General features: G+C 43.7%; 1 protein-coding gene across 2 annotated transcripts in view; it reads right to left on the bottom strand.

The window, feature by feature from the left end:
* PCSK6 (proprotein convertase subtilisin/kexin type 6) overlaps positions 1–25,398 on the bottom strand; it is a 357,311-nt gene that overhangs the window by 171,150 nt on the left and 160,763 nt on the right. For both annotated transcript variants that reach the window (XM_077473028.1, XM_077473027.1), the window contains exons 5-6: positions 6,515–6,591; positions 904–992 (exon numbers count right to left, since the gene is read on the bottom strand). In XM_077473028.1, coding sequence (XP_077329154.1) covers positions 904–992; positions 6,515–6,591 — 166 coding nt within the window. The remainder of the gene's footprint in view (positions 1–903; positions 993–6,514; positions 6,592–25,398) is intronic.

Below are 25,398 nucleotides of genomic sequence, written 5' to 3'. Positions count from 1 at the left end.
GCGCAATTGTCAGTTAAAGCGACGCAGTGCCGAATCGCAAAAAGTGGTCTGGTCTTTGACCAGCAAATTGGTCCGGTCTGCAAGTGGTTAAAGCAACCTTTGACAAGTAAAAAAAAAAAAAAAAGTTTTGTTTTTTATTAAATTGATCCTCTTTTTAAACCCCTGTATTAATCCTTAATTTACTCGAACCAGACTTAACTCCTTATTGTCCTTCTCAATTGAATTATTATTTTCCTGCTAATTTTTTATTGTTATTTACTTCTATATTCTATTAATAACTAAACTTTTGTTTGCTTTGTTCATTAATATTTTTTAATTTTTTACATATATTTACACTTTTTACATTGAAAAAAAGCACAAAAAATTAAATTTCAATTTGTAAGATAACTTTTCAATGCTTTATACCATTGCGGACAGCTGAAGTATAAACAAAAAAGTTGCAGTAGGTATAGGTAATTGGTATCTGCGAGTATTATATAAAAAAAATTAATTTTTTTTTAAAAAAAGACACCAATATAATAATAATGGTATCTCCTAATGTTCAGGGGTTGTAAATCTTTAAAATAAAAAAAAAAATTGTTCAGAATCGTGAACTTTATGCTAAGCAAAAAAAAAAAAAAAAAAAAAATGTGATTCTCATTGTATTCAGAATTGTGCAGCTCTCGCACACAGATTTCCAGCACACGTCTAATGTCTACTAATGTTTTTAATTATGAAATAACGTTTTTTTACTAATATGAGAAGTTGATTATTTGGCACCTTTAAAGTCCCTTGTATGTGAAATACAACATCAATATATCTCAATACATGCAATATTTTTTAAAATTATGCCTGGAGTTTAGCCTCAAGTGTTTTCAAAAGTTATAAGATATAATACTTCCAAAGAAAGAGTATACCACTTACCACCTATCCTGGCATTGTACGCGATGCCCACAATACAGTAGGAGTTATTGGCAGATGCAGCCACTTCACCAGCACAGCGAGTGCCATGTCTGCAGGGGGGAAAGAGGACAACGTTACATTCACACAGCTTCTACACAACTGCCAGGTACAAGTACTAAACAGACCATTCTATACAATACACTTTATGTATGATGGCTATTCAATTATTATTATATAGGATTTATATAGCGCCAACAGTTTGCGCAGAGCTTTTACAACACAGTTCAATAAAGGAATATTGCCTTGCTCGTGGAGCTCACAATCTCAAATGGGAGGTGGAGGTGGTAATAGCTGCAGGGGATGATCTGATGGAGGAGACTCTGGTACAGTTCTTAGGTGGAGGTGGGGTAAGGCTTCCCTGGATAAGGTGAGTTTTTAAGGATCGCCTAAAGGCGGACAGGGTAGGAGCTGACTGGACATTACTGGGGTAGGGAGTTCTAAAGCATGGGAGAGGCTCTGGAGAAGTCCTGAAGGTGAACACGGGAGCAGGTGACAAGGTATCTAGAGAGCAGGAGGTCCTGAGAGGAGCAGAGAGGATGATTTGGGAGATATTTGCAGGTGAGGTTGGTGATGTAACGGGGGTTGATGTTGTGGCTGGCCTTGTATGTTGTGGTTAGCATTTTTCGAAATTTACACGATGGGGGTATTTATGACCCATTATAAAAATAAAAAGCAACATGTAGTGCTCTCTGCATATATACAATTTAATGTTGTTAAAAATGAACAAATAAAACTCACAAGAATGGCACTTCAAGTGCCTGATAAAACAGTGTATGTAAACAAACTATGATGGCCGTGGTTGTCGTCACGTCTGTATTATGTCCCTATGGGCGGGACTTCATCAGAAGATCTGATCTGCTGATGAAGTCCCACCCATAAGGACGTAACACGTACGGACGGACGTATGCGACACCGTCAGCCATCAGATTGTTTACATACATTGCTTTACCAGGCATTTGGTTTGAAGTGCCATTCTTGTGAGTTTTATTTTGTTCATTTTAAACATCATCTATATATGCAGAGAGCACTATGTGTTTTTTATTTTTATGATATATGTGGCCTTGTGGATAGTGCTGATTGGTATATCCAGCCAAGAGGGGATTTTCTTGGATACGCTTGCCGATTTGCCTTCTGATACCTCGAGTGGGAATGCGTGGCAGACCCTCTATAAATTAAAGGGTCCACACAGTGTGGTGAGCTGCCATCTTTACCATTGGTGGAGGTTTGGATTTTCCCACGGAGTCACCTGCATGCATTACCTGTAGTTCATCACTGAGGGAGGACTTCAAGAATTGCTTTTCTTTTGATCTATGGACTAAGTTTTTTGTTTTTGTTGCCACTAGCACTGCACTGCCTATGTTTTTACTTCAGGGATTTGAATTTTGACTCTTGGTGTTCAGCAGCTATTACTTAATAGGGTTATTTTATTGCGCCGATTTGTCTTCTATACATACAGCTTCAGTAGGCAGAGAGTTGGGATCTGATGTCACAGCATCAAGGACAGCTGAGTGTAATCTGAGACGTGTGTACGTGTGCGTGTGTACGTGTGTGTGCGTGTGTGTGCGTACGTGTACGTGTGTGTGCGTGTGTGTGTGCGTACGTGTACGTGTGTGTGCGTGTGTGTGCGTACGTGTACGTGTGTGTGTGTACGTGTGTGTGTGTGTGTGTGTACGTGTACGTGTGTGTGTACGTGTACGTACACGTGTGTGTGTGTGTGTGTATGTGTATACGTACACGTGTGTGTGTGTGTGTGTGTGTGTATGTGTATACGTACACGTGTGTGTGTGTGTGTATACGTACACGTGTGTGTGTGTGTGTGTGTGTGTGTGTGTGTGTACGTACACGTGTGTGTGTGTGTGTGTGTGTGTGTGTGTGTGTACGTACACGTGTGTGTGTGTGTGTACGTACACGTGTGTGTGTGTGTGTGTACGTACACGTGTGTGTGTGTGTGTGTACGTACACGTGTGTGTGTATACGTACACGTGTGTGTACACACGTGTGTGTATACGTACACGTGTGTGTACACACGTGTGTGTATACGTACACGTGTGTGTGTACACACGTGTGTGTGTGTGTGTGTGTGTACACACGTGTGTGTGTGTGTGTGTACACACGTGTGTGTGTGTGTGTGTGTACACACGTGTGTGTGTGTGTGTGTGTGTGTACACACGTGTGTGTGTGTGTGTACGTGTGTGTGTGTGTGTACGTGTGTGTGTGTGTACACACGTGTGTGTGTACGTGTGTGTGTGTGTACACACGTGTGTGTGTACGTGTGTGTGTGTGTACACACGTGTGTGTGTACGTGTGTGCGTGTGTACACACGTGTGTGTGTGCGTGTGTACACACGTGTGTGTGTACGTGTGTGCGTGTACGTGTGTACGTGTACACTTACACGTGTGTGTGTGTGTGTGTACACACGTGTGTGTGTGTGTGTGTACACACGTGTGTGTGTGTGTGTGTGTACACACGTGTGTGTGTGTGTGTGTGTGTGTACACACGTGTGTGTGTGTGTGTGTGTACACACGTGTGTGTGTGTGTGTACACACGTGTGTGTGTGTGTGTGTGTACACACGTGTGTGTGTGTGTGTGTGTACACACGTGTGTGTGTGTGTACACACGTGTGTGTGTGTGTGTGTGTACACACGTGTGTGTGTGTGTGTGTGTACACACGTGTGTGTGTGTACACACGTGTGTGTGTGTACACACGTGTGTGTGTGTGTACACACGTGTGTGTGTGTGTACACACGTGTGTGTGTGTGTACACACGTGTGTGTGTGTACACACGTGTGTGTGTGTACGTGTACGTGCACGTGTACGTGTGTACACACGTGTGTGTGTGTACGTGTACGTGCACGTGTACGTGTGTACACGTGTGTGTGTGTGTACGTACACACGTGTGTGTGTGTGTACGTACACACGTGTGTGTGTGTGTGTACGTACACACGTGTGTGTGTGTGTGTCTGTGTATACGTACACGTGTGTGTGTGTGTGTCTGTGTATACGTACACGCGTGTGTGTGTGTACACACGTGTGTGTGTGTGTGTACACACGTGAGTGTGTGTGTGTACACACGTGAGTGTGTGTGTGTACACACGTGAGTGTGTGTGTGTGTACACACGTGTGTGTGTGTACACACGTGTGTGTGTGTACACACGTGTGTGTGTGTACACACGTGAGTGTGTGTGTGTGTGTACACACGTGTGTGTGTGTACACACGTGTGTGTGTGTACACACGTGAGTGTGTGTGTGTGTGTACACACGTGTGTGTGTGTGTGTGTGTGTGTACGTACACACGTGTGTGTGTGTGTGTACGTACACACGTGTGTGTGTGTGTACGTACACACGTGTGTGTGTGTGTACGCACACACGTGTGTGTGTGTGTACGCACACACGTGTGTGTGTGTGTACGCACACACGTGTGTGTGTGTGTACGCACACACGTGTGTGTGTGTGTGTGTGTGCACACACGTGTGTGTGTGTGTGTGCACACGTGTGTGTGTGTGTGTGTACACACGTGTGTGTGTGTGTCTGTGTATACGTACACGTGTGTGTGTCTGTGTATACGTACACGTGTGTGTGTGTGTGTCTGTGTATACGTACACGCGTGTGTGTGTGTGTACACACGTGAGTGTGTGTGTGTACACACGTGAGTGTGTGTACACACGTGTGTGTGTGTGTGTACACACGTGAGTGTGTGTGTGTACACACGTGAGTGTGTGTGTGTGTACACACGTGTGTGTGTGTACACACGTGAGTGTGTGTGTGTGTACACACGTGTGTGTGTGTGTGTGTGTGTGTGTACACACGTGTGTGTGTGTACACACGTGTGTGTGTGTGTACACACGTGTGTGTGTGTGTATGTATACACGTGTGTGTGTGTGTATACACACGTGTGTGTGTGTGTGTGTACACACGTGTACGTGTGTGTGTGTGCACACGTGTACGTGTGTGTGTGTGTACACATGTGTACGTGTGTGTGTGTGTGTGTGTGTGTACACACGTGTACGTGTGTGTACGTGTGTGTGTGTGTGTGTACACACGTGTACGTGTGTGTGTGTCTGTGTGTGCGTGTACGTGTGTGTGCGTGTACGTGTGTGTGCGTGTACGTGTACGTGTGTGTGCGTGTACGTGTGTGTGCGTGTACGTGCGTGTACGTGTGTGTGCGTGTATGTGTACGTGCGTGTGCGTGTACGTGCGTGTGCGTGTACGTGTGTGTGCGTGTACGTGTGTGCGTGTATGTGTACGTGTGTGTGTGTACGTGTACACGCTTTTCTACCATCTCTTAGGCCCCATTCACACCTGAGCGTTTTGTAGCTTGAAGCCTGAAGATACAAAACGTTTTCCGAGAGTTTTTCAAGCTGAAAACGCTCCAGTGTGAATGGGCCCTTATCGATTTGGTAAATGTGAGTAGTTCTTTATAATTTTTGGATTCCAATAAAAGTTTTATGCTATGTGGGTCTCCCTAATCTAATTTTATGGGGGGCCTCTTGGAACATATGGATGCCATTGACTGAACATATACTGGAGACCTGGATACCCCATAGGATTCCAACCAAGTGATGTTTGTTGAATGAGATTACCATCAGGGATATGCAATTAGCGGTCCTCCAGCTGCTGCAAAACTACAAATCCCATCATGCCTCTGCCACTGGGTGTCATGCTTGTGGCTGTCAGTCTTGCTATGCCTCATGGGACTTGTAGTTCTGCAACAGCTGGAGGTCCGCTAATTGCATATCCCTGGTCTACAGGCTAATTTTTTGTTTGGATGGGGGGGAGGGCAAACAACCACCACCCCCCCCACACAGCACCTCAAATTCCCCCTCCCCTTTCTACTGGTCCACCGGCACTTACCCCATCTAGGCAGCAGTGGGCAACGGCTCCTGTGTCTTCTCTTCCTCGCTTCCGCCATGTCTCCTCCCCTCCTCCTAGGCGTCTAATAGGATTGCCTGTCCTTGCAGCCAGTTGGGTGACGGGTATCAGACACGTTTCCCAATTGGCTGGGAGAAGGATGGCTCTGCGCCATGAGCCCATCCTACTTTGAAGCCCATTAGAGCCTCTGGCTCTAATCAGGTGCGTCAAAAAAAAAAAACACTGCTGTAATTTATGTGCCAGTGTCCCGAAAGGGGCCGGGCACATAAATAGGGGGTAGCAGCCGTGGATCATAGAGCATTAATTAGGATGTGGCGGGCCTTGATGGAGGGGGCTGATGGAGGGGGCTGATGGAGGGGGCTGATGGAGGGGGCTGATGGAGGGGGCTGATGGAGGGGGCTGATGGAGGGGGCTGATGGAGGGGGCTGATGGAGGGGGCTGATGGAGGGGGCTGATGGAGGGGGCTGATGGAGGGGGCTGATGGAGGGGGCTGATGGACGGGCCACCACTGGTTCAGCTCCTGGGTTTACCGTCCCTCAACCGCTAGTGTGAACAAGCCCTAAGGATTTCTGAAATGGTAGTGGGGTTGTGTTTTGTGGTCATTTTAACTGTAAGCTCTGCTAAGGAGTTCTATAAGAATAAGTCCCTGACTTCATATCACGAGTAGAAATACACAAAATCAAACCATAAACCCAAAACGTACTTATTTTCATTACTGGCATCATAGCGTGGACTTGGATCTTGGTCATCCCCATTGACATCATGGCTGGCGTACGGATCCTATAAGATAAAATTGCAAACAGTGAGAAGGGGAAAGCAAGGGGAAGCTTTCATTACAGGACAAGCATGTGCATTATTGTTTTAGGACAGCAAAATTAAACTATATACAAAATATTTACCATTTTCTAATACTTTAACAATTATGTAAATACTTTTCTGGGGTGTAAAATTGGGGTGTTCAGTCGGATTCACTGCGCTCACACTTGAAAAATTCAAATTTAGAGAGCAGCAACGACATCACCATTTGGAGAGAACAGAAAAAAAAAAATTATTATGGGTTGATTTACTAAAATGGTTTCTATAGAGAGCGGCACCAGATTTTTGCACTCCAATCAGCTTCCAGGTTTTAGCCCAGGTTCACACTGAAGGCCAGTTTGAAATCGTGCAAGTTCAGCTGAACGCGCACGATTTCAAACCGGCATGTCCGTCCGACTGAGGGCAGTTAGATAGACCTGCACAGTTGTCTATTCAAATCACCCCCGAAGTGGGCAAAAGTAGTGCAGGAACTACTTCTGGGAATCGCTGCGGCAACGCAAAATCTGTGCTGCACCGATTCGGACGGTAGCATTTTCAAGCAATAGGTGGTGATCTGACATGTCAAAACGTCCCGATGGGAATGTGAGTCGATTGCCAAAGCTTAAAGTGGTGTTCCACAGAAAGAAAAGAAAAAAATTCCAAAAACAATTTCCAAAAAAATCCCAATTTTTTTTTTTTTAACTCACCTCTAAATGCCTGTTGCTAGGGGGTCCTTCATAGTCTGCCTCCTTCAGTGCCAGGGCTGGTGACATCACTTCCCCTCGGCACAGGAAGGGCTCAGCGTCACTACGCACACCACGTCACTTCCGGTGCGCCTGACCAGCTGGAGCGCAGCTGGACCGCACGCCGCTCGCTCAGGGGGATCTTATCATGCGTTGGTAAACCGGGAGTTTTTGTTTGTTTTTTGGATTTGCGTTTTTTACACTCTTGCTGCTTATGTTTGTGCAAAGATGCCAAGCATTTTCGAAGCCAAATAATACCTTTTTATTCAGCATATGAGTAGGCTTATGGAAATCCCTTAAAGACAGTTTAGAGCCCAACATAGAAGGAGGGTGTATACTTGGGGATGTAAGCCTCATATCACTGAGTATAGCGCTGTTTTACAGCCATATATAAAAAAGGACTGTATGGTTTTTTAAAAATATTTTTTATATATATTTTTTTATATGTTTTTGATTTTTATTTATTGTTCTTTGTACTTTTTGAAGTGGATGACTGCTATAGCTATATATATATATATATATATATATATATATATATATATATATATATATATATATATATATATATACTTTTGCTGTTTGACAGTATAACTGTTATAGAGTATATATTTTTGTGGAAAACCTAAAAAAAATTTTTGTACAAAATATTTTTTTTGCAATAAAGCATGTTTTAAGTGGCTACCAGTCTCCCACCATATATACATATCTATAAAGGAACCCCCCTTTAAATCAAAGAAGTTTTTTGTAGCCTGCTCCCCTTTCCCCCAAATTCAAGTATCTAGTAAACCCAAATACTACACCATGAGTGGATTTTTTTCATTTTGAGGAACTACCGGCGGACAAAAGAGTCTTTCTCCCATCTCCTCCAAAAAACCTGGAGAGGACCTGTTGAAGACAGAGCCAAGCAGTAAGATCCTAAAAAAAGTGGAATACGGATTACAGGCGTGTAACCCCCTAGGGGGTGCGTGGATTTCGGTGAGTGGGGACCCTTGAGGGGGAAAGAGCACGGAAGTCACCAATAAGCAGGCATAATCACAAAAGTCACCTATTTTGGTTCCTGAAGCGAAATAATTGTACATCTGGGAATACCCGAAAAAAAGACTATATATTTTTTTTGGACTATATGTTTTTTATATGTTTCTATTCATATTTATTTTTACACATCTTCTGTTTATTTAAAAAAAAAAAATTTGTGAATAAGGCTGCATTTTTCACAACTTATTTTGGTGGTACATCTAAATTTAATTATTAAGGCTTGGGGGCCTTTACAGTAAAAATAATAACTAGCACAAGGACTGTGCACGCGTAGTAGAGGTATAGATGTTATACTTCCCATATATGGGAATTTTTTCATTATCACAGAATAACTTGAACATTATCTGGTTTTATTGATTCTTTTTTTTTTTTTGATTTTTCTGTTTTGGCTATGGTTCTTGTTTTAGCTCTTTACTGAAATAAGTGATGAACCCAGTCTATGACAATTAACATAAATACTATATAGTCACATATGGGTGGATTAAGGATATAAAGAAAAAAAAAACCCTCTTTTTTGTTTTTTTTGTTGTTTTTTGTTGTTTTTTTTGTCTCTTGGTTTAATCACAATAATAGGGATATAATATTAACACGGGTGCAAAAAACACATATGTATAGCCTTTAGGGATAATAAACGGGTAAAGCAGGTTCAGATCTAATACCAGTTTGAGGTAGCGCCAGCAGCCCATAACAATCATTCAATTTTCAAACCCAGGTTGTTTAATGCAGCCTGTGGTTTTCAGGTAGGCAGCAACCTCATAGAAATAATTAAAATTCTATATTTTGAGTAATTAATAACAAACTATTAAGAGAAAAAGGATTTGGGGGCATATAAATATTCACACACATCACTGTTCGACTGTGGCCTATCCCATAAGCGCGGCTTTTTTTGCATATTTGTTCTAAAAGTAGTGCAGGAACCACTTTTGGGAATCGCTGCGGCAACGCAAAGTCTGTGCTGCATCGATTCGGACGGTAGCGTTTTCAAGCAATAGGTGGTGATCTGACATGTCAAAACGTCCCGATGGGAATGTGAGACGATTGCCAAAGCTTAAAGTGGTGTTCCACAGAAAGAAAAAAAAAGAAAAAATCCAAAAACAATTTCCAAAAAAATCCCAATTTTTTTTTTTAACTCACCTCTAAATGCCTGTTGCTAGGGGGTCCTTCATAGTCTGCCTCCTTCAGTGCCAGGGCTGGTGACATCACTTCCCCTCGGCACAGGAAGGGCTCAGCTCTGCCCCTTCCCTTTTGTCAGTCATCTGGGACACGTGACCGGTCCCAGAAAACTGCGCGGCCGATCATGGCGCACACGCCGCTCACGCATGCACGGTGGGTGCCCGGCTGTGAAGCCACAGCCGGGTGCCCACAGAATGCCGGCTCTGCATTAAACACTTTCACCCTCCAGCTGTAACTGACAAGGACCGCTTTCAAACTGAGCAATTACAGTGGATCCGGAAAGTATTCACAACACCTTTTCCATATTTTGTCATGTTACAGCCTTATTCCAAAATGGATTAAAGTCATTATTTTCCTCAAAATTCTACAAACAATACCCCGTTATGACAACGTGAAAGAAGTTTGTTTGAAATCTTTGTAAATTTATAAAAAAAATAAAAAAAATCACATTTGCATAAGTATTCCCAGTCTTTGCCATGTCACTCAAGATTGAGCTCAGGTCCATCCTGTTTCCACTGATCATCCTTGAGATGTTTCTACAACTTTGAGTCCATCTGTGGTAAATTCAGTTGATTGAACATATTTGGAAAGGCACACACCTGTCTATATAAGGTCCCACAGTTGACAGTGTATGTCAGAGCACAAACCAAGCCAAGAAGTCCAAGGAGCTGTCTATAGACCTCCAATACAGTATTGTATGGAGGCACAGATATGGAGAAGAGTACAGAAACATTTCTGCAGCATTGAAGGTCCCAATGAGCCCAGTGAATCAGCCGTAAATGGAAGTTTTGAACCACCGGGACTCTTCTTAGAGGGGGCTGCCTAGCCAAACTGAGCGATCGGGGGAGAAGGACCTTCGTCAGGGGACCACAAACCCGATGGTCACTCTGACAGATCTCCAGTGTTTCTCTGTGGAAAGAGAAGAAGCTTCCAGAAGAACGACCATCTCTGCAGCACACCAATCAGGCCTATATGGTAGAGTGGCCAGACGGAAGCCCCTCCTCAGTAAAAGGCACATTACAGCCCATCAGGAGTTTGCCCAAAAGGCACCTGAAGGACTCAGACCATGAGAAAAAAATTCTCTGGTCTGATGAAACAAAGACTGAACTCTTTGGCCTGAATGGCAAGCGTCCTGTCTGGAGGAAACCAGGCACTGCTTATTACCTGGCCAACACCATCCCTACAGTGAAGCATGGTAGTGGTAGCATTATGCTGTGGGGATGATTTTCAGCGACAGGAACTGGGAGACTAGTCAGGATCAAGGGAAAGATGAATGCAGCAATGTACAGAGACATCCTTGATGAAAAGCTGCTCCAGAGCACTCTGGGCCTCAGACTGGGGCGAAGGTTCATCTTCCAACAGGACAACAACCCAAAGCACACAGCCAAGATAACAAAGGAGTGGCTACGGAACAACCCTGTGAGTGTCCTTGAGTGGCCCAGCCAGAGCCCAGATGTTAACCCGATTGAACATCTCTGGAGAGATCTGAAAATGGCTGTGCACCGATGCTCCTCATCCATCCTGATGGCGCTTGAGAGGTCCTGCAAAGAAGAAACTGCCCAAAAATAGGTGTGCCAAACTTGTAGCATCACACTCAGACTTGAGGCTGTAATTTGTGGCAAAGGTGCAACAAAGTATTGAGCAAAGGCTGTGAATACTTATGTACATGTGATTTTTTCTTCATTTTTTATTTTTAATAAATTTGCAAAGATTTAATAAAAAAACTTAACTTTTCACGTCATTATGGGGTATTACATAGTTACATAGTAGGTGAGGTTGAAAAAAAAAGACACAAGTCCAACCTATGTGTGTGATTATATGTCAGTATTACATTGTATATCCCTTTATGTTGTGGTCATTCAGGTGCTTATCTGTTTATTGAAACTATTGATGCTCCCCGCTAAGACCACCGCCTGTAGAAGGGAATTCCACATCCTCGCCGCTCTTACAGTAAAGAGCCCGCAGACCCCCACAACCCCCGGCCAGGGTTGTGGGGATGAGGCCCTTGTCATCAACATGGGGACAAGGTGCTTTGGGGGACCCCAAAGCATCCTCCCAATGTTGAGGGCATGTGGCCTGGTACGCTCTCTCATCCCCCCCCTCTTTTCCTGCGGCCTGCCAGGTTGCGTGCTCGGATAAAGGGTCTGATATGGATATTTGGAGGGATCCCCAAGTCTTTAATTCGACGCAGGGTTCCCCTTAATATCCATACCAGACCTGAAGGGCCTGGTAATTGAATTTGGGGGAACCCCACACTTTTTTATCAATGACTTTCAATGACTGTTCTCTGTATTAAGGGTAGCCGACAATTCATTATAGCCGCAAGTGATTTTAAATGACTTTTTCCTGCAGAAATTACACTTTGTGCAGGGACAGTTCTAAGCACGGGAAACATGCGCCCCTTCACAGGCATAGTATACACAACCCCCAGGTATGAAACTTAAAGTAATATTACACTTTTATTGTTTCACTTTAAGCATTATTAAAATCACTGCTCCCGAAAAAAGGGCTGTTTTTAAAACTTTTTTTTGCATTGATACATGTCCCCTGGGGCAGGACCCAGGTCCCCAAACACTTTATGACAATAACTTGCATATTAGCCTTTAAAATTAGCACTTTAGATTTCTCCCATAGACTTGTACATTGTGTTCCGTGGCTTTTCGAATTTGCCACGAACACCCCAAATTGTTCGGTGAACAGGCGAACAGGCAATGTTCGAGTCGAACATGAGTTCGACTCGAACTCGAAGCTCATCCCTACTCTTTACAAGAAAGAGCAGCCAGTTCCGAAACCCTCCTTGCTGATATAGCAACCAAAAATATCAGCTTTCTTGTCAGAAAGGCCAAGAAAATGCTGTATAGGTTCAAATAGCTGTTTTTGGAACACTGACAAAACTAAATTGAAGTCCCAAGGGGTTAAAGGTGATTTAATTGGCGGATTAATCCACATCACCCCTTGCATAAAACCCCAGACTAAAGAATGCGTAGCAAGCAGTCTTTGAAATAAAAATTGATAGACTTGGCCCTTAATAGTACTCAAGGCCAACTTCAGCTCTACCCCCAATTGTAGAAAGGCAAGAATTCTGCCTATGACATATCTCCGAGGGTGCCAACCCTTGGATTCAAACCAGGAAACATAAGCCTTCCAGACTCTAATATATAGCTCTGGACACTGGCTTACTTGCATTAATCAAAGTAGAGGTAACTGACCCAGAAGGACCACATTTAATGAGAATGTTGGTTTCAATAGCCAGGCAGTTAAATTTAGCGTTCGTAAAGTATAATAGAATATCGGCCGCTGTGAAAGCAGGTCTGGCCTTAGTGGAAGGGACCATGGACCCTCCACTGCCATCTTTACGATTTCTGCATACCATGACCTTCTGGGCCATGCTGGTGCTACCAGAATTACCTGCTTTCTTTCCAGCTTGATCCTGCAAAGAAGTTGTGGCAGTAACTGAATAGGGGGGAAGGCATAGATCAGTGCAAACTGATCCCACAGGGTTACCTGCGCATCTGTTCCGCATGCAAGTGGATCCCTTGTCCTGGACACAAAGTTGACTAACTTCACGTTGAATCTGGATGCTAGAAGATCTACGTCCAGAGTCCCCCATCTTTAGCAAACAGCCCAAAAAACGTTGGTGTGAAGAGACCATTCCCCCAGGGAGAACTGCTGGAAAAGTAGTCCGCTTGTCAATTGTCAACTCCCGGAATGAAGACTGCCGATAGGCATGGAACATTCCTTTCTGCCCAAGTTGGAATATTGGTCCACCTCTCTCTGAGCTGAGAGACTCTTGGTGCCCCCTTAGTGATTGATATAAGCCACAGCCGTGGCATTGTCGGATTGGATCCTGACAGGACAATTCTTTAACCTGGAAGTCCAGGTTTTCAGAGCCAGATGCACTGCCTGAATCTCTAGGATGTTGATGGGCGAGGCTCTTTCGGCTCTTGACCACTGTCTCTAAACAGTCATCTTTTCTACTACTGCTCCCCAGCCTTAAAGGCTGGCATCTGTCATTACTACTTTCCAGATAATTGGTCTGAAGGATTTTCCTTTCAGTAGATTCTGGCTTAGTAACCACCAGCTGAGGCTTTGGAACACTCTTGGGGACAGCCACATTGGCAAGTCCAAAGCTTGGGTCATTTTGTTCCAAGCAGACAGGATACTGTTTTGCAACAGTCTCTAATAGAACACTGCATAGGGAACTGCTTTAAATGAAGCCACCATCTTTCCCAACAACCTCATGCAAAGGAAAATTGAGGGATCTCTTCTTGACCTGACCATCTGCACCAGCTCTCGTATGGAGCTGATCTTTGCCAGAGGCAAGAACACCCTTTTCTGTGCTGTGTCTATGATCAGGCCCAAATACTCTAGCTTTCTTAGCAGTTTTAAGGAAGACTTCTCTAGGTTAAGAATCCAACCTAGACTTTCCAGGTAACTGGTTGTAATGCGTACACTTTGCTCCAAACGGGCCGCTGACTGGTCTATTAACAATAGATCGTCTAGTCACGCTAAGACTGTTATGCCCTGTTCCCTTAACCTGGCTGGAGGTGGTGCCAGTACCTTTGTGAAGACCTGGGGTGCTGTAGCTAGCCCAAAGTGCAAGGCTACAAACTGAAAGTGCTGTTCCACTTCCAATCCCAGAAACCTTTGGTGAGCGGGAAATATAGGGACATGTAGATATGTATCCCTGATGCCGATGGATGCCAGAAGTTCTCTTCCCTGTAGGATAGAAAATTGATTTAGATTCCTTAGATCTAGAATGGGCCTGACAACTCCATTTGGTTTTGGTACCATAAAGAGGTTTGAATAAAACCCCAAACCTTGGTCTTCTGTGGGGATATGTATGATCAACCCCTGAGCCAATAATCTAATGCTTGAAACAGGGTTTGCCTTTTCTTTGGGTCTTTGGGAACGTTTGATCTCAGGAAACGAGACAGAGGAAACTCCTGAAATTCGAGTTTTTATCCTAGAGACACCGTGGAGAGAACCCATCTGTCCTGAATTTCCCTTTGCCAGACTTGAGAAACTCAGAAGTCTTCCCCCACTCTGGTGAGCCTGAGCCCAACCCCGAGATTTTCGGTGGAGGCCTTCGTCACTGCGTAGAGGCGGATGCCCCTGGCGCAGGAGAAAAAGTCAGTTTAAATGAGCGACTTTTATACTATTTGACTGGCAAGAGTGTACTCTTTCCATTAGAAATCGTTTGGATGTATTTATCCAAATTATCGCCAAATAGCTCCCCATGAAAGGAAAAACTAGTCAGAAGCTTCTTGCAAGGAGCTTCGGCTGACCAACCTTTTAACTAAAGGGTCCTACGCATGTGTACTAGTACAAGCTCAAGGCGGGGCGCCTGGTAAATAGAATCCTTAAGTATGTCTATGGCAAAACAATGCTTTTGTTAGTTCGGCCAACTCACAGGCCTGTTGTGAAGGGAGCCCTTTAAGAGCCTCTGTGAATTGGTCCTTTAACCACTACAATACAGGGCACTTTCACCCCCTTCCTTCCCAGCCCAATTTTCAGCTTTCAGCGCTCTAGCGCTTTCAGTGACAATTGCGCGGTCATGCTACACTGTACCCAAATGAAATTGTTATCATTTTGTTCGCACAAATAGAGCTTTATTTTGGTGTTATTTATTCACGACTCCGTTTTTTTTTTTTTGCGATATAAGCGCAAAAATAGCGGAAATTTGGAAAAAAACAATATTTTCTTTTTTCTATTTGAAAAGAAATCCAATAAAATCTAATTTTGTCATAAATTTAAGCCAAAATGTATTCTGCTACATGTTTTTGGTAAAAAAAATTCCGTTAAGTGTATAATAATTGGTTTGTGTGATCACGGACATATGTACGCAAATGATCATGTACATATGTGTGCAGGTGATCACGTACATATGTGTGCAGATAATCATTGGGACATGTGATTTTAGTGGGACATATGTGGGGGACATGTTTTTGTTATTAGGGACATGTGTTTTTATTATTTGGGGACATGTGTGTTTTGGGGACATGTGTGGGGACTGTGTTTACACTGTGTGGTGTGTTGTGTGTTTACACTACACTGATGATCAGTGAGTAAAAAGCTGTAAAAAGCAGCCCATACTCACTGATCATCAGCCGGCTGCAGCGATCTGCTCTCCTCTCCTCAGCGGTGACTTCCGTGTGAGGAGAGGAGAGCCAATTGCCTAGAAACCGGCTGTTTGTTTACATCACATGACGGCCGTGATTGGACACGGCCGTCATGTGATCAGGAGGGCCAATCATAGAGCCCTCCTGCCGATCTGAGATGTGCCGTGTCCGGGTGACACAAGCACATCGGGATCGCGCCGCTGCGCGGGCGCGCGATCCCGCTACTCCTGAATGACGTTCCTGAACGTCCTATCAGGAGTAGACGGCTCCCACCCGGCCGTATATATGCATTGGCCGGGTGGGAAGTGGTTAAGGACTAACCGAGCCTATTGCTGCGACTGCAGGCTGAGTAACGGTGCCTGCCAAGGCAAAAAAGGATTTTAACAGGAATTCCAACTTTTTATGTGTTGGATCTTTAAGCATATGTGCATTGTCTACTTGACAAGTTAAACTTATTTACACTGGAAATTGCAGTGTCAACCACTGGAACCTTCCATTTAGTGAATTTTTCCTCCATGGGATAGAGAACGGAATATCTTTGGAGGGAGAAAATGCTTATCCAGATGATCCCATTCAGCATAAATAAGCTTTTCTAGTAACGCATGGACAGGAAACGCATGAAAAGGGTGTAAAGGTATTAAAGAACCGAAGAAAGAAACCAGACTTTCAGCTGTTAGGGGCAGCATGAAAGCGGAACCATCTCCATAAGAATTTGTACCTCAGATTGTGAAGCTGAATCAGTTTTTTTTTCTCTGCAGGAGTAATCAGCTTGTTTCTCCTCTATCACCTGGGGGTAATATGTCATCCTGTCCCCATTGTTCCCTTGGTAAAGGATCAGAAGTGGGGAGGGGGATCTAGCACACTTCTATCCAACTGGATAGAGACTGCGATTAAAGATTCTAGGCCCTGCAGGGCAGAGGAAAATGCATCTTCAGTCACATATACAGGGGCTGAAGTGTGAGAAGCAGCAGCACCACCAATTGCTTCCAATCACCCACCCTGGCTTGCCATGTCAATTATCTCCTGAGATGAGGAAATTATGGAGGCATGACTGGAGCTCCCAGCGCCTGGGGGTGGAATCTTTGGTACCCTTGTGGTAGCTCTGGAAGTCATAGTGCTAAGCACAAAAGCAGAGGCACAAACAAAAAATATATTTGCTGAACAATAGTTTTTAGCAAAAAATGTAACCATAATAATCAGCCCGTAATGCTGAGTAACAACTATTTCCTGTACTGGAAATGCCTGCTTAGATCCCTTATGTGCCCAGCGCTCGTATCCCTTAGTGTGTCAGACTTCTGTCTTCAGCATAGATGAACTGAGAGTGTGTGTTTTAAGCCTCAAGTGAGAACCCGATTAGGCGTCCTCAGCATTTTCCGCCCCAGGTGTATGCACCATGTGCTCCACGTGGACATTACGTCCCACACACAGCACCGCCTATCTGAGACCACGCCCCTCTGCATACCCGCCCCCTCCTGGTTTAAAGTAGCATTAGTCCGTGTGTGCGGATGGCATTCGGGTCTGCAAATGCAGACCCGAAGAGGAGGTGGCGGACGTATCAAAGCCTGCAAATGCCGTCTGAAGCTGCCAGAACGTGATGCCTGTAATTTCAGGCTGGGGACATCTCATGATAGTGTTCAACAAGGGCAAGTCTGATATTTTATAAAACAGTGAACGCCACCACACCTCTCCAAGAGGGGAAGGGAGGAGGAATTTGTCAGCAGTGTTGTTAGGCCCCTGGATAGTGTTAGTAGGAGCCGCTATATACAAAAAAAAAAAAAAGAAATGTGCTTATAAACTACTGCTGTACCACCCTTAGATCCCTCAGAAGAGGAATACCATTTGTTCAACTAAGAAGCCCCCTCTGGCTGCTGGGACCACACATGCTGCTATAGCCGGACACAGCTGCTGAAAAAGCATCATACCAGGTAAGTGTTAAGGCATACAAAGTATATCTATCTCCATCTCTCCATATCTCTCTATATATGAAAAAGGCATAGGTGGACTTTTTACAGTTCCTAGGCTTCCCTCATTTTATCCTCGCTGCAGGATACTGCTATAATAGCAGATCCAAACTTTACCCATAACGGCGGGCTGCGTTAGCAAACTTTCAAAGACCGGGTCCCCTTTAATAGGGGTTCCACTCCTTTAGACCTGTATAGCACCCCTCAGGAGCAACTTTAGGTAATGTAGCAAGACCAAAAAAAAAAAAAAAAAAGAGTCCTGGTTACTAGGGTTCAGCCCTCAAAAAGAAGCGTTACAGGCAAAACCTAGCTCTTCTATGCGAGGCATGGTTACCATCCTGTGGACGCAGTGGCATGGATGGATCCGGTTGTGGAGGTTTTTTTTAATCCAGCATGGATCCCTCCTGGAGCTCCTCAGAACACATCTTCACTTGTCATCAACACCTTAGACACTAGCGAAAAAAAACTGAGGTACTCCTGGAAGGAGGAGGGGTTATATAGGGGAGTGAACTTCCTGTACTGGGTATACCAGTGTCAACACCTAAAGGTGTCCCATAACCCATTACTTAGGTTCTGTGTCCTATGATGTACGATAAATAATGAATTTAATCCATTTTGGAATAAGGCTGTAACAAAATGTGGAAAAAGTGAAGCACTGTGCATACTTTCCATATTCACTGTAGTTGATTGCAGTTGGTTATTCTTTGAGCTGCCAAAAAAAAAATAATGCCTACTGTCCATACTACAGGATGTCATATCATTTGTAAAGTGATCCATAATCAAACATCTGTAAAAGGCGACATATGGGTTTGGAAGAAGAAAAAAAAAAAAAAAAAAACACCCACTCCCTTTTATGCTGCAGCTTTCCCACAAAGCTCTAAGGCCGAGAACGGAGCAATCACATGACCACTGGTCGCTCAGGTCTCGGCATTAGTCACTGGCACAACGGTTGCCACCTCATCCCTTTAAAACCAAATTCATTTTCATTACACTGGCTCTGAGGCCAATTTGTTGCACATAAGGCAGTGAGTTTAATAACCACCTGCCTACTGGGCACTCTCACCCCCTTCCTGCCCAGGCCAATTTTCATCTTTCAGCGCTGTCGCACTTTGAATGACAATTGCGCAGTCATGAAACACTGTACCCAAATAAAAAATTTTCACACAAATAGAGCTTTCCTTTGGTGGCAATCACCACTGTGGTTTATATTTTTTGCTAAAAAAAAATAAATAAAAAAAATAAAAAAACTGGAGAAAAATAAATTCATAGTTTGTTAAAAAATTTAGCAAACAGCCCATTTTTCTCCTTCACTGATGTGGCTACACTGATGGGCACTCATGAGGCAGCATTAATTGGTAGCACTGGTGGGACTGCCCCGATTATCAGTGTAGATGCCCCTTTTACACAAGCTGGTTACCGGCTCTTCTCTCCTCTCGCTGTCAGTGTGAGCAAAGGAATGCTGATAAACGGCTTGTGTTTACATCATAATGAGCTGTGATTGGACACAGCTGATCGTGTGGTAAAGGGACGCTGTGATTGGCCCTTTACAATCGCCACACTGCTCCTCCAGGGCTCACTGGAGAGCTGTGTTGTAAGCAGCTGGCTCCTATATTAAATTTCCATATTGGATTTTAGTTATTTATAGACTACTACTATTAATTTGGACCATCTTAAAGTATGTAAAATTAGTGATCCCGACACATTTACAGCTTTTTGTTGCCCTGTCAACTTCTTTGAGACATGTTGCTGCCATTCATTTTGAAAATTACCTTATTTTGGTACATTTTCTCAGTTTAAACATTTGATATGTTTTTTATTTTCTACTGTATATAAACTCTGGGCCTCGACTTTTTTGGAATTGGGGTTGTAGATAAACAAGACAATTACTTCCAATATTTGTTGATATTTTGAACTAAATCTCAAGACTTGTTTACTAGCAGTTGAGGGGTGGTAAAACACGATGGTTGCGTAACATTTTTTCCGCATTGTGGCCACAGCAGGAATTATATTTCCTGCCCCCTCAAGCGAATGAGGCCACTATTTTTTGGAGTGTTAAAACCCCCTCTGTTGAGCCGTGGTTCTACTGCCCTCCTAAATGCGTATCCCCTTTAGCTGCAGAGGCAAAGCCCTAGCCAAAAGTTTTGAGACGGACACAAATATTACATTTTCACAAAGTCTGCTGCCTCCGTTTTTATCACGGCAGTTCGAATATACTCCAGAATGCTATGAAGAGTGATCAGATGAATTGCAATTTATTGCAAAGTACCCCTCTGCAATGAACATGAACTTAATCCCCCAAAAAACCTTTCCACTGCATTTGAGCCCTGCCACAAAAAGGACCAGATGACATGTTAGTGATTCTTTTGTTAGCACAGGTATCAGTGTTGACGAGGACAAGGCTGGAAATCACTATGTAATGCCAATTGAGTTAGAACAGACCAGAAGCTATAAAAAGAGTGGTGCTTAAAATCATTGTTATCTCTGATAAGCATGGTTACCTGCAAGGAAACACATGCAGTCACCATTGATATGCACAGAAAAGGATTCACAGAAGGATAAAACTGCTACCAGGATTGCACCTAAATCAACCATTTATTGGATCATCGAGAACTTCAAGGAGTGAGGTTCAATTGTTGTGAAAAAGGCTTCAGGGCTCCCAAGAAAGTCCAGCAAGCGCCAGGATCATCTCCTACAGTTGCATGATCGGGGCACCACCACTGGAGAGCTTGTTCAAGAATGGCAGCAGGCAGGTGTGAGTGCATCTACATGCACAGTGAGGCAAAGACTTTTGGAGTGTAGCAATCCCATGTGTAGCATGCTAGGTAGTGTAAATACGTTTTTGTAGCGTTGGTAGACTTAGGCTTGGCAGGCAGCAAAGCCAGTGTTTTGAACCTGGGTGAGGGTGAGTGACTCAGGGAGGCTGGCATGACTCATCAGGAAGCACCTTTGGTACCTCCCACTACTATCTGGAACTTTGGAGAAACTTCAAGAAGAATGGGAGGGAATCTAGGAGGAGCTGCCTGGAGAGTATTGATGAAAGCCCCAAACCAACCCCAGACAAATAGGCTGGCAGGGGGAGGGCACCTCATATACTCTGAGTAAGCCCAGCAGGGGCAGTGTTGCATTCGGATAGAAGATGGTGATGGAGTGCTGAGGAAGCTGTCGGAAGCCCTTGAGGGTAGCCCCTTAGTCTGGGGCTCGGAAGCTGGAGGGATCCTCTTCATACACAGAGGAGTCCTGTTCAGAGGCACTGGGGCAGGTGTGAGGGCAGCAGGAGCCAGCAAGAACGTCCAGATTTCCAGGGAGAAGACAGCTGGGTTCGGTGGTAAATGAGGCAGTCGGGGAGGTCTGACAGACAGCCTGAGATGACAGACGTGGCAGTCTAGAATGGCTGTAGTCTGGGAGGACTGTGGAAGATTAGCCAGGTGGGCTGGCAGTGACCAAAGGGGAAGTGCAGGGATCAGTAGCCACAGGAATGTAGCTGGACACTGGGACTTTTATACACACCAAAGGGTCAATGCCTGTAACGGCTTTTGCTGAATCTCAGAGTGCCGTTTCAGATTCCCCTAAACGGTGTCCCAGCTGGATCTGTGATTTTTGCTCAGCAAGTGATGTGCTGGAGGAAGATGAGTGTACATAGAGATTGTATATAGTTGAGTGTCCCTGAGGGAACTTTGTTCCACGCAAGTTGGGATCCCATAAGACCCCTATCCAAGTTTAATACCCCTAATAAAAAAACAAACAAAAAAAAGCTACATAGACTCTTTCCTGTCTCTATGGGCCTGTGGAAAATTCAGTGTGCCTGCCAGTGTAGGGTGGGGATTCCCTATTCACCAAGCGGCTCCTGCGTGGGGTGTGCTTCAGAAGGAAGGCCTGGTGTCAAGGGCAGCAAAGAAGCCACTTCTCTCCAGGAAAAACATGAGTGACGGAGTGAGTGATATTCTGCAGTGCCCCGAGACGACGTGACATTTCACAAAACGTGTCGGGCGGTGTGACATGCTATCTATTGCCTCCGAATATACCAGCTGGAGAAAGGACATTTTCGTGGAGAACCGCGTTCGGCCGACGCTTCCCACTGTGATATGCCTAACCTTACAGTACCTTTGTAAGTGTATTTCTTATTTTATCTTTGATTTTTAATAAACGTTTTTACACTATTTGGAGCGCTTTCTCTCCCTTCTTATGGTGGACCATTTAATGCAAACATATTGGAGCCTGTCTGAATTGTGATCTTGCATGTGGGCGGAGCCTATGGAGGAATGTACATAGCCTGGCTTGATCTCTTGAAGCGTGCAATTTAAGGACGTCTGGTAAGGAGCCAATCCTCATTTCTGGTGGTGGTGCACTGCAATATACGTTGTGACTTTGAACAGGACACAATGGACATATTTAGATTGAGGGTATTGTAGATTGTACCTTTTATTACAGTTTCTGTTGATGTATATGCATTTACATTATTTCAGCACAGAGATTACTTTCTATACACATATCATGATATGGCCGTAATTGTTGTATTTTGCGCTAACATATTTATTATGCGATACTGCTGTTGATGCATATGTATTAATATAATTCTAGCACATAGAATTTTTCCCATATCTATTAGGTATAGTTGCAATTTTTGCTTTTTGAGTTATTTTACTGGGTGACACTGCACTATTTTTATTTTTCATTTTTTTTCTCACATGTATAGTTTCCCATATGGGAGGCACACACCCTAAGATTAATTCTTAGGACAGCGCGGTTCTTTTTTGGGTCATGATATTCTGCAAAAGTTACAGGGATTAGACTGCCGAGGACTGAGATAAAGTCATATGATGAATCTGCTTTCCGATTGTTTGGGGCATCTGGAAAAAACCTTGCCTAGAGAAGAAAAGGTAAGCGCTATCATCAGTCCTGTGCAATGCCGACAGTAAAGCATCCCGAGACCATTCATGTGTGGGGTCGCTTCTCAGCCAAGGGAGTGGGCTCACTCACAATTTTGCCTAAGAACACAGCCAAGAAATTAAGAATGGTGCAAAAACTTCCTCTGGGAGCAATTTCTTCTAACCATCCAAGAACAGTTTGGTTAAGAAAAAAGCCTTTTCCAGCATGATGGAACACCTTGCCATAAGGCAAAGTGATAACCAAGTGGGCTTGGGGAACAAAACATCTACATTTTGGGCCCATGGCCAGGAAACTCCCCAGACCTTAATCCCGTTGAGAACTTGTGGTCAAGCCTCAAGAGGCGGGTGAACAAAAAAACCCACAAATTCTGACAAACTCCAAGCATTGATTGTGCCAGAATGGGCTGCCATCAGTCAGGATGTGGCCCAGATGTTGATTGACAGCATGCCAGGATGAATTACAGAGGTCTTGAAAAAGAAAGGGTCAACACTGCAAATATTGACTCTTTGCATAAACTTAATGTAATTGTCAATCTTAGCCTTTGACACTTATGAAATGTTTGTAGTTAAACTTCAGTGTACCATACTAACATCTGACAAAAAGATCTAAAAACACTGAAGCAGCAGACTTTGTGAAAATTGATATTTGTGTCACTCAAAACTTTTGGCAATGGCTGTACACATGCTGCGGCCACATTGTTCTGCAACCACTGTAGTCAAGGACTTAGAGCAGACGATCCTCTTGCCTGTCAAATTTGGATCGCTCTTCAAGTGTGAACGAGCTCTAAAGAAAGTTTGGCTAAGGTGAGGTTACAATTCTTCAACAATTAGTCTATATAAGCCAACTGCTATCTACAGGGGCATTATTAAATGATGACCTTTAGGCCTAGCTCATATGTGTGACAAGCTGTTAACATTCTGAACAGCAAGCTTTATCATTATATTTTCATAGTTTTCATCCAGCTTTTTCAAGGCTTTAGATCACTCTTCTCCTGCCAGCAAGCATTGGAATTGCTTTCAACTAGCTAGGAGCAGAATTTACCAGGTTTCCAACAAGTGACAGCCAGGACTCCCATTAAGATCTTGGTCTATCATCAAACTTGAGTTGGAGGTCACTTCAAAAGCTTCATGAAAGTTGGTTGAAGCTGGCTGAAAGCTTTGCAAATGCTTTGTGAGAGCCTGCTGTACACACATCTGGCATTAAAGACTAGGGAAGCGTTATAAATACCCTACACCTGGAGCGTATCTGCTAATTATGTCCACCACCATCATTGTTTTTGATGACAATGCAACACAACTGCTTTAAAGTGGAAAATTAACCCTGCAGTACAATGCTAAAAAAAAATAACAAAAAAAAAAAAAACACACAACCTGCTTCATAAAGTTCAACATACAACAAACCACTAATCCCAATTTTATGCTCAGGTAGCCCACTTCAATTAAAAGGTCTTTCATTTAAGCACCCAGATGTCAGCAGCCATCCCTTTTGTCATGACAAGGACATGTTGACAACTCAAAAATAGGAAATCGAAAAACAAGGGAAGTGCACTGTATAGCACAATAAATCTTTTTATTAAATGCAGAAATAAAAAAAATATATATACTCACATGCTCCAGTATTGTCAACGTGCCAATAGTAAAGGGTAGAATACTTGGTCAGAAATCCTCCTCGTCCCCCAGCTGAAGTCACCCTCACACATGTATCTTAATGCTGCTATACTGGTGCTGCAGAATCAGTGACTTAACACCTGAGAAGTTTGCTTAGGTGGTCGCTCATAATTTAGAGCGCATCTAGTAAGAGTGTGGCAGGTTGCCATGGATATAACGAGTTTCAGGAGCGCAAGCCCCTTTCTCAAGAATGCCGGAATGCTTGAGAAAGGGGGGCATGGCCCAAAATGCATCATATCCACAGTAATTTACCACATTCATCCTGGATGTACTCTGCTCTATGAGTGGCCATATGTAGAACAGGTATGTGTTATATTTACATAGCTGTGTTAGGACCTGGGGATGGGAACAGGAAGTAGGAATTTATGAAGTGAAACTAGAAGAAATAATTTTTACATGTGGCTCGCTCTCTGACTGGAACAAGTTCTTCACAAGAATCATCTGAATATTCATCATTGCTTTTACAAAATCTACATGGTGACAGAAGTGGGATTGCTGAAACCTCATGGCTCAGAATAGACATGGCATAAAGCCCCTAATCTTTGATAATGACATTGCTAACAACTGGCTGAAATTCAAAATAGAATGGGACGTGTACAGCAAAGCAGGACTCTCAGACAACTCAAAAAAGGTACAAGCTTACACTCTTGTCAATTTTGCTGGTTCAGGTGCACTAGATAAATATGAGTCATTTGATTTTTCAAGATGAGGACAGAGGACCCTGATGTCTTAATCAGGAAATTTGCTGTTATAGACAGACATGCATTTAACTATTCCCTATTCAGGGAAGCCTATCCCACACCCAACTAACAACTGTCCCCGAGCCACTCTGCCATCAAATCATTCCCTGCATCTATTACCTTTTGTGCCACCACCCCCTCCCTTTAGAATGTAAGCTCTATGAGCAGGGCCCTCCTGTCCCTTCTGTATTGAACTATACTGTAATTGTGCTGTCCCCTCTCTACATTGTAAAGTGCTGCGTAAACTGTTGGCGCTATATAAATCGTGTATAATAATTTAACATGATGGCTTTGAAACCTGATGAAGGAATACAATGCTATGCAGCCACACAGACTGCTGGCTAAAAAATGTGATTTTGATGCACTAACAGATGAACGGATGTGTGACAGGATTGTATGTGGGATCTACAATCAAGCGGTTTGTGTTCAGTTGTTCAGGGAGAAAGATTTAAAGTGGTTGTAAA

This window comes from Lithobates pipiens, unplaced genomic scaffold, assembly GCF_037356315.1.
Source record: "Lithobates pipiens isolate NorthernLeopardFrog02 unplaced genomic scaffold, aLitPip1_a1.2 Scaffold_8, whole genome shotgun sequence".
NCBI lineage: Eukaryota > Metazoa > Chordata > Amphibia > Anura > Ranidae > Lithobates > Lithobates pipiens.
The sequence above is the reverse complement of the archived record's forward strand: the minus strand, read 5'-3'. Positions and strand labels throughout refer to the sequence as shown.